The sequence below is a fragment of the Loxodonta africana genome, chromosome 6, assembly GCF_030014295.1.
Source record: "Loxodonta africana isolate mLoxAfr1 chromosome 6, mLoxAfr1.hap2, whole genome shotgun sequence".
NCBI lineage: Eukaryota > Metazoa > Chordata > Mammalia > Proboscidea > Elephantidae > Loxodonta > Loxodonta africana.
In genome coordinates, this window is record NC_087347.1 from 62,079,730 (window position 1) to 62,090,356 (window position 10,627).

General features: G+C 39.1%; 1 protein-coding gene across 2 annotated transcripts in view; it reads right to left on the reverse strand.

Annotated features, from left to right (window-relative positions):
• Positions 1-10,162, reverse strand: part of ZNF804A (zinc finger protein 804A) — a 312,235-nt gene extending 302,073 nt beyond the window's left edge. Inside the window, exon 1 of one of the 2 annotated variants that reach the window (XR_010322272.1) lies at positions 9,942-10,038. Coding sequence is in view for 1 of the 2 variants with exons in the window: in XM_003406179.3 (XP_003406227.2) it covers positions 9,942-10,052 (111 nt within the window). In the remaining variant the exon portion in view is untranslated. Of the gene's footprint in view, positions 1-9,941 lie in introns of both variants that reach the window. The other variant, XM_003406179.3, reaches the window with a different exon arrangement.
• Between the last annotated feature and the right edge of the window lie 465 nt (positions 10,163-10,627).

Genomic DNA, 10,627 nt, shown 5'->3' on the forward strand with positions numbered 1-10,627 from the left:
AAAGGGTATAAGTTTTGGTTGTGGACCCTGCACAAGGCCTCCGTGTCTAAAAGGAGACCCATTTTCCTCTCAAAGGAGACCAACTTACCCTTCCTGAAAACCAAAGTTCATTTACACACATCAGGAAACTTTCACACAGGAAACTCAGTGTCATCACTTGGCAGGCTCAGCTACTGGTCACTTCTCTCATCTCTCAGTCAGGGTTCAATCATTACACTCTGCTGCCACTATCTGGGTCTGCTCATTGTCTCCTGTTCTTCTGGTACCATCACAGCCTCTGCCCCGTCACTGTTGCACCGTTGTAGGTTGCAGGTTTAATCAGTCTGGGAGGGTAGCAGAACAGGACCCAGGAAGGACTCAGATGTCCAAAGGATGCACTCCTATTCTGGCTTTTCCTGCCTTCCAGGTCAGGAAGCCCCATCTGAACCTCCCTTTTCTAGGGTTTTTATTAGTTGAGGGTGGGGAGCAGCCAATCCATGTAAAGGTCAACTCCTGGGGGTGGGGGACAGCCAATCCTTGTAAAGATCTTGGTAAAGGTCAGACTGGGTGGATGCCACCAGTCAATCCACTGAAGCTCAACTATTGGGTGGAATGTTGGAAGCAAGACCAAAGGACCAAATTGCTCTTTTTAGTAAGATGATTCTACACCATGCACCTTTCTCTAATGACATGGTCTTCCCTCTCTGCCTCAACCATCTATTCCCATGGTCATACATGAGAAAGAAAAAAAACAGATCCTGAAAGCAGTAGGCTGGGAGCTTGTCTGGATCTAAGAGTGTGGCATAGTATTCTCTTGCCAAATATGAACAGTTTCACAGTATACCAACATCAGACAGGGTCATTCTAGGATTGTGAGGGATGTAGACAAAAACAAGGCCACTCTGCAACCGTATCTGAGCATAGCAAAAACACAGACACTATTTTTGATACCAAACATTCCCTTCTGCCAGCCAACAGGAACAAAAAGCTACTTGGTTACCAACTACAGCTTTACCACCCCTCTGCTCCTCCTGCCTACTAGTTAAAAAAATACTAAGGAAACCAGTCATAGAACTGACCCTGCTTTCTGACAGTAAAACCAAACTCATTGCCTTCGAGTTGATTCCAACTCACAGTAGCCCTATAGGACAGAACAGAACTGCCCCATAGGGTTTCCAAGGCTGAAATCTTTATGGAAGTAGACTGCCACATCTTTCTCCTGTGGAGTGGCTTGTGGGTTCGAACCGCTGACCTTCTGGCTAGCAGCTAAGTGCTTAACTGCTGTGCCACCAGGGTTCCTCCTTTCTGACAGTAACCAAACCAAAATAAGACAATGTAATAGTAAACTCTTGACAAAATCACCTCACACAGTCTGAAATCCTATAAAATTCTTTGGTATAATCACTGATGCCCCAAGGTTTCCCACGGTGTGCAGCTGACCTTGTTTCAACAGGTACCAATAAACCCAACTTAGTTCAACTAGAGTTGTGTTCCTGGTGGTCTTTGGCTGGTGGACGTTGACATTTTTCTATATATTCCTCATGTTTTTCATAAAAAAATACTTTTGTTTTTTTGTAAAATGCAGGTCCTTTATTGTACATAGAACAATTTAGGGCCTATTTTATTAAATACAGGCTACCAAGATGTACATTCTAGGTATTAAGTTTAAAAATATTTTCTCTCATCTAAAGATATCCTGTTTTCCTTAAACTACAATAAATGCATGTGTGATTAGCTATTGGAGCTGAATAGATAATAATCATATTTTACACAGCTATAATAGTTTTCTTGGAGTATTATCACTGAGAGGGATTATAAAGCAGACAAAGATTTCACATAAAGATATTATGAACTTCTTTATAAAAGAGAAGAATCATGACACACTGAAGTCTATCAATTTTAAACCTAAATAGTTTAACAATATTAATTTAACTCATTTCCAATTAAATCCGAATGTCATTTATACTTCAGTTATTTAGCAAATAATTCAGTAATTTATCTAATTTACTATAAAAGAGATGTTGTAAACTGCTCTTCAGTTTATAGGAGACCCTACTGATCTATTCCTTCTGTTTCTCTGGAGAACTTTGGCTGGTTGGTTGGTCTATCTCTCTAAGTATAAAGAGATTTCTTTTAAGGGATTGGCTCATATAATTGGGATTGTGGAAGCTAGTAAATCCATCCGAAATCCATTATTCTGACCACAACTGGGAACTCAGACAGTAGTTGATGCTTTGGTCTTGAGGAAAAAGTCTTCTTGAAAACCTGTTTTTGCGCTTAAGGTCTTTCAACTTATTGGATGTGGCTCACCTACATTATTGAAGGTAATCTCTCTTACTTACAGTCAACAGAGTGGAGATGTTACCACATCTACACAACACCTTCACAGCAACACCTGGTTTGTTTAAATAACTGGTATTATAGCTGCCTATGTTGAAACATAAAACTAACCACCACACATAGTACAGCTCATTTTTCTAAAGCTATTTCAGAAAAAAAAGTTGTATTATACTCTGAAGAAGGCATTGTCATCATAAACTTTTAGTCTATTATATATACTCACATTTAGAAAAGTGTAATATAACTTTATTCCAGTGGTGCCAAGCCATTATGAAAGAGACCAGGGCACTACATTTAGGTAATGGATTTCGTTTACTTGGACAACTAGGATTGAGTTTTAATTATTTATTACTCCATTTTATTTTACACTGTGATAGCAAGTGTACTCTAATACATATATAAAATTAATGAAGACTTTTTTTTTTGCTAGTTGGAAACACCTAGAAAAGATTTTTCTCAGAAGCAATGGATAATTTAGAATGTGATGAAACTTGTCGAAAGGTTCCAGGTCAACATTTTTAGAAAAGGAAAATTAATAAAATGTTATTTCTTAGTATTTGTGGTCAGCAATATAAAAAGTGATAAATGGACATACATCACTTTTCATGAATTTTGGCTGCAGTACGCCACAGGTCACAATGCTATTTTTCTTCCGAAATGATTACACAAACTTCTACTATATAACAATTATATTCAATAATGCTATTCCAGTTAAACAGGATTACCAAAGGAAATTATATAAAGAATCAACATTACAATTATTAAAAAATATGATTTCCTCAATGTATAATACTTTTAATAAACTGTTTTGAAAACGTTAGAACATGTATACTTAAATTATAAATTGCTTAAAGAATAAATTTGTATTTAAAAATTAGTTCTTAAAAAAGACCAAAACAATAAGAAAAACACCAAAAACAATAAGTGGCCTGAGTGAGCGTTTGCAATATTAAAAGGAAAAATGTATCACCTTCAAATTTACACATTTCTTTATTAAGACACCCTTCCTAGATTTTTTTTTTTTAGATATTCGACCTGGAGAATACTATTCAGCAGGTCAACCAAAACATGCCAACAGATGCTATAGAAAAATATGAATGTGCTGAAAACCTTTGAAGACTGTTTGTGTCCTAAAAGCTGGTTCATGTAGAATGGCGAAAATATTTCTGTCTACCCATAGATAAAATCTGGTTTTTGGAGTAAACTAGGAGTGGAAAGTTCAAGAGCCTTCATTGGTCAGGCAGGTAATACGAATGAGGAAAGAGCCTACATAACAGTAAAAAGCAGTATAGTGTCAAACTAAAAAGGGCATTCTTCTTCTAATGGCATTTAAACACAAACATTTTTAAACACTGTGCACACTAAACAAACCGTTTCTGCAGTCTGAATTTGGCCTGAATACAACTACATGAAACCTCTGGACTTGATGGTCCTTAAAGCTCTTGCAAGGAGTCCTTTGGTGGTGAAAATGGTTACGTGCTCGACAACTGGCCAGAAGGTTGGAGGTTCAAACACACCCAGAAGCACCCCCAAAGACAGGGCAGGTGATCTGCCTTCCAGCCTTGAAAACCCTATGGGAGAGTTATACTCTGCCTACATGCGGTCGTCATGAGTTGGCATCAACTCGATGGTTGCTAACAACAGCAACAAAGCTTTTGCTGCTCTGTATTTTCAGGGAAAATGTAATTGCAGTCATCCATAACCTAGAAAATATTGGTGCAGAACTGAAAAGACAATATGTCGCTAGTGGAATTTCAGCTTCTAAAATGCTTCAATGTTTAATGGACAAATGCTTGCTTTAAAATACTGCTTAGATTTTTGAGAAGTTGTAAATATCAGTAGTTCAATTACCAATGACCTTTTTTACCTGAATAACATGTTCTGAAAGATGCATATGTCGTAAAGATTTGCTAGAATAAAAAAAATATATATAGCAAACAATATATGACACCCTAAGTTCAAAAAAGTGAAAGACGCACCGTGGTCTTTAACACTGGCATTTAAGCGTTTAAAGAAATTTTGAAAAAAATATAACTGCAGGGATTATGTGAACATATTTATAAAGTAAGGAATTTTGGAGATATATCACTGGGTTTTTTTTTTTTTTTTTTTTTTTTTTAATCAGGATATCACCCTAACCCACCCTTTTTCCAGATCTCACTTAAGGACATTAATGTAACATGGATACATTTTCACTGGACCAGCTCAACATCTGATCTCTTTAGCCTTCTGCACGATCATAAATGTGCCACTTGAATGGGTTTCAGTAAGTGCAGAAATATTTTAAATTACATTCTCTAGAAAATACAGAAAGTACGTAAGGGAATGACATGAATAACTGTGTTATGTTATATTAGATATCGATAATTAAAACAAAAGGCCATATAGTATATTTGAAAGACCTAATTTTAGTGAATTTCTGTGTACATAAAGAACAAAACCCAGAATATCTTCATACTTTTCAAAATTAATACACATGGAAACATTGGGAGTGACAAGAAACCTGCAAACACGTCAAAAGAAGTGAATTTTTTATCAACAGATTCAAAATAAATAGCAACATCCCTGAATGCATCTTAGCACACACGCCTAATGCATAATGCTTGGCAGAGAGTCTGTGGTGTCTACAATAGTGCCTTGCAATTGTACATCACAATAAATTTGAATGAAATTATTGAACATGTAATAACCAATTAGTAAACTAATATTTCTCTTATTATTATTATTTCTTCTGTAAACCCTGAACTTAATATACTGAAATGGAGAGCATCTTGCAGAAATAAGACTCAGGCCAGGCAAAATTCAGTGAAGTTTGCACATTGGGAAATAAGTAAAATAAATTTGAATTCAAATTATTCTGCAGATGTGGCACCATTTTTCCACACCCAGAAGCAAGTGGAAAAGTACAGTAACTTCAACCAATAAATGACACAATACAAACTCCTTATCAGCATGGATATCATCATATCAACCCTTATGAGTTTCATAATTTAATAGATAAATATAAAGGAAATATATCCAGAGTCAGAAAATTTACATTATATTATTGACTGACTGCATGGCCTTGAAACTGACCTTTCATTCTTTTTGAATTCTATAGCCAGTAAATTGGATATAATGCTATTATTATGAGATTTAAAAATGCCGACCAACTAACAGAATATAATGAATAAATTAGTAATGATTTCCAAGGTTCTAAGGGCAAACCTCAAACTCTGTGCTAATTTTAAAGATGTAATTAAAGCAAAGAAATTTTGTGGATCAATCATTAAAAAAAAAAAAAAGTACAACTAAATGTCTTTATCCAATAAACACAAGCTTACGCATCAGTGGATTGAGATAACCTAAAGAAAAAAAACTGAGAATATATGGAAGGCAAACTTCATCCATTACCATTCAACTTCATAACTTATTCAGAAATATTTTGGAGCACTGATAAAATATTAGCTTAATTTTCATTTTATGGAATTAAAACTATATCATAGTTATGATGCAATTTATAACAGAGATCCCACAAGAAGTAGACTGACCTTTGTCTTTGCTTGTAAAACATTACTAAATGGAGTTTTGCCTTTTTTTGGTAAACCTGTTCAGTGGAATAAATTTTAAAAGCTCATAAATAGAGTCAAGATTTACAACGGGCTTAATCTGTAAGCATTTTTTTTTTTCCCAGAATTTTATGTTTAGGTGGCATAGTCTCAGCATAAGTGGCAATATTTTTTCCCCTGAATGGTTTTATGTTTTTAGTTCTGTTTTCCTGAAATTAAATAAACACTTAAGATATTATTAAAAAACATGGAAGTTAATAAACACTTTGAAGTGAAAGAATAAGGTGATACTTTTAAAGATAAAATTCAAAATATGTCAAAATAAAATAGAAAATATCTTGGAACCATTGCACACAAAATTGGGGGAAAAAACATGATATGCATAAGTTTTTACTTGAAATTTTTCAAAATGTGGAATATGTATTTTTAAGAAAAATTTTGCCTTTCTTACTAAAGTTGCTAATTCTTGGAAGTTTCGGTCTAGTTTTCTGTTGCCCATTAGTTTTTAGCTTATAGTAAATCCTCAGTCTCCTGTGTGCTATAAAGACTGCATTTTAAGGTAAAGTATAGATAACTCTTTTTAATAATATTAACTTATGAATACATTTAGAAGCTCTTGTGTTATACTTAAAAATAGTCATAAATCTCATTTGCTTCAATAGTAAAACTGATCCAAAGGCATCTATAAAACTCACATAAAACATATATTATCTTGTAACGAAATTGTTTCAAATAAGGTTGGATCACACGTGAATCATCTACTTCATTGCAGCAAGTGTAAATCTGTTGCACAGAAAATACAAAGTTGGGCAGTTTATAAACACAATCTGGAAGTCCTAGTTGTGAATTTCCTGTAAGCCTCTTTCATTATAATTAAGAGAAATATAAGAGCTATTTCTAAGCCTTTTTAATTGCTTGTTCCTTGTTTCTGGCATTTGCCTATATTTACATTTATTAATCTCACTTAGGTAGCTCCTTATCACCCATTTTAATGAAAGCTTACACTGGCAAATCTAGCCTTTAACCTCTCTTTTAGTAATAGGAGTGCTGGAACACTGATCAACTCCAAAATACTCAACAAAGAGGCCAGCACAAACAACATCAACCAATGTCAGAAATACAAAGTTGACTGAAGAATCAAGATTAACAGAATTTTAGCAAGTTGAGGTCTAATAAACAACTGAAATTTTCTTACAAAGTCAATTTATTGTGTGGTTTTATCCTCAGTATTATTCTGAGTATGGAGATGAAATCATGTTCAATAAGTTTGCTTTTCTCTTAAGTGAAACTTGGTTTAAAAAACAAACTAGTGATTAATCAAAATGGAGGTTTTTTTGTTTGTTTTTTCCCCAGATGCCTTTACCTTCCATATAGATGAGCTCTCTAAGTAGGGCTAGAATAATTTCTATCATTTCCTTTAATCTTTGCCTACAACTTTGTATAGTATTCCACGAAGGACAACTGGGAGGTGTAAAAATGGTGTGTGGGGGAGTCAAATCTACTCCTCTAACCTCACAAGGGGAAAGACAGGGAATCATTATCAATATCAGCTGCCCAAGGCTCACTGCTACGAAGTGAAAGTCAAACATACCTCCACCCACCAACCTTTGTACCAATTCTTACATCAACCGTCCTTCTCATGGCACTCTCTACTCCTCTGCTGGGTTCAGTAATTTGTTGCAATGGCCACACAGAACTCACAGACCATACTCACAGTTATGAGGTTCATTATGGAAGTAACGGTTTAAAATTCAGGATCACGAACAACTCAGGATACAGCTCTTCGGTCAGGCAGCCTCTTCTCAGCTGTGCCCTCGGACAAAGCCTCTCTCTGGCCCTTAGCCTCAGGACCCTCGGCCCCTAAGCCTGGCCTCTTCCCTGTTTGAGCAAGTGTTATAGAGCTCTTCAGCTCCACCAATAAGTGCCCAAGGCTACCCCATTCCACCAGCAAGCCTCTACCCGAAGGCACCCAGCTCTCTCACTCTGTGGGTAAGCACACCCACTGTAATCAGCTTACTCTGTAGTCTGGAAACCTCACTGTGCCATCTCACACCAGTCTTCTGGTTCTCCTGCCACTGCTTCTTACCGTCTTGTCCTTCTCCAGTGTTACAGCTCTGTCTCTGTCTCCTGGATCTAGAAGATTTATAGTGCTGGCACCCCAGGTCCAAAGGATGCACTCCGTTTCTGTCTCTTCTTCATGGTGGCAGTGAAGTTCCCCCTTTCTGCCTTGGGATGGCTCATTTTAAGCCTAACAGGATGACAAAACTGACCAGTCCCCTCCTTAGGGTTCCATACACCTTATTTGCATGATCTCACCCCCACAAGGGTGCCATGCACCTTATTTGCATTATTAGCAAGCTGTTCAGTCCTTTTGGTGGGCCACGAGCACCTTATTTGCATGGTCTCACTCTATCATTTGGTGGGAGTTACAAGAGCATGACTAGAAAGGCCATATAAAAGAGATCCATCACACTGTGCACTGCAGTAGGAGTATTTTCACTTTCTTTAATTCAACAACACCAACACCCACATCCAGAACAGTAATAAATCAACAGAACAGCCCTGTTTTTTGAGCCTTAAATGAGTTCAGAGGAGAGAGTCAGTAGATTCAGGAGAAAAAATGTATCACATCAACGTCAGATTTCACTTAAAACTTTTCACTCTTGGAAAACACACACCACAACACAATCTTTGTATTCAATTGGAGTCATATTTTAAGATATATAAAGAAAATTAGATTAAGAATATTAACTTTTTAATTGAGTTTGTCCTTAAACTTCTACCTTCTACCCCTTCAGGCTGCATTGTAAAGGGGGGAGGGTGGAACTTGCTAAAGGACTCACACTTTCTAACATTTACATTTGTATATTAACACCTTACTCAGACCATAGTCTCTTTGCAGCGCATAGCCTAATGAATCTACCCTCCACTTCCTTTTTCTTGTATGAAGGTGTATACTTCTGGGGAGATACCAGTACAATTGAGTTAGTTGTGCAGGGAGGTTTCTGTAGCTAAGAGGAGGTTTGGATAAAAAGAATGAGCTTTTTCCCTGCACTATCTCAATGTTCCGGAGCTCTGGCGGCACAGTGGTTAAGCGCTTGCTTGCTAACCGGAAGTTTGGCGCTTCAAACCCATCAGCCACTCTGCAGCTGGAGAAAGATGTGGCAGCGTTTCGGTAAAGATTACACCCTTAGAAAGCTTCCGAGACAGTTCTACTCTGTCCTATAGGGTCACTATGAGTCAGAATCAACTCAATGGCAATGGGTATCTCAATGGTCAGCATTATGTTTTCCCGTCAAACATGAGTGCTCTTCCTGCTAGTATGCTGAAAATAAAGCTCTGTGGTCCAGTGAGAACATTCCAGTGACTGCATGGGCTCTGTTTATCTAACATGTTTCCTAGTGGCTATGATTGTAGTGATTGCTCCTCACACTAATCCCCAACGTCTTTAGAGGGAATATCTGAAAGTTAACCGCACGGGGTTCCGGAATTCTTCTGTTAAGCTTAGTACTGACAACTTCTCACTAGAGAAGTTAGTTTCGAGTCCTTCAGTAGACAGCCTGAGTACAAACTCCTTATGAGACAATCTCCATCCCGCCGGTTCCTCCGACCACATCCACCTGGCTCTCTGCCTCCATCAGAGACACCCACATCCTTCACCTGTAGATATTATAGGGTCACTTGGGATTAGAGTTCTTTTTTTTTATTTAAGTGGTCCTGTTGACAGAATTTGTTTTCAATAATTAAAGATTGTGGTAACCCTTCAGAATTGTGGAGTGAGTTGGAGAGTCCACAGCGTTGTTGAAGTATCAACCAAAGCCATGGATAACAGCTTCCCTAAGAGTGTTGCTTTTGTACACATAACTCTCACCCCACGCCCACAAGGTAAATAAATGAATACACTGTAATCCCAAATTGGATCGGTACACTTCCAAAACCTTGCAGCAACCTCAACCAGGCACATGCTCCAAAAATGTCCTACTAGGCATGGGAGGCAGAGAAGAAAGGGAGACAAGGAGAGGGGGGAGAGAGAGACGGTGTTATCTAGAGTAGAAAAAAAACAGAAGCGATTACCAGAGTTTTGTTCCCGTTCTTGCTGAGAGGGCCCCGGAAAACTCCCTTGATGTTGCGAAAGTGTCCGTTGCTGAGATGCGTGGAGCTGATGACAATGTAGTAACACTCCATGGGGCAGCCGCCGCCTCCTCCACCGCAGCCGCCGCTTCCATGCACCCGCGCCCGCAGCCGCAGCACGCCAGAGCCCGGGGAGGGTGGGCTGGGGACCCGCCAGCAAGGCAAACCGGCCGCCTCTTGACCGTCCTCAGGGGCCCGGCTCACTACACGCCTCTGCGGTGCGCACCCAGGCTCCCCCGCCTCCGCATCTTCGCTGCGCGCTCTCTCTCTTTCTCAGTGTCCCTTTCTGCGTTTCCTAATTCGCCTTGGGGCGATAAACCCGCGGGAGGACCCCAGTCTGGAAGGGCCCAGGCGGGCGGGACCGAGCCGAGCGGGAGTCAGTGCCCACGCGCCGGCCGAGCTGAGCTGGGCAGCGGGAGCCGCCCGAGCGGCAGCGGCGGCAGCATCCCCCGCGCTCGGCGTCCGCACTCGGAGTCGCTGCTGCTCGCAGGCATGAGTGTTATTATAGTGAGCGGCGTTGCCGGTCCATTGCACTGAGCCAATGGCAGGGAGCCACTGGGCTGATACTGAGAGCTGTCAGAGGAGTACATCTGTCACCCCCTTCCCCCCCCCCGCCCTCCCCCGCCGCC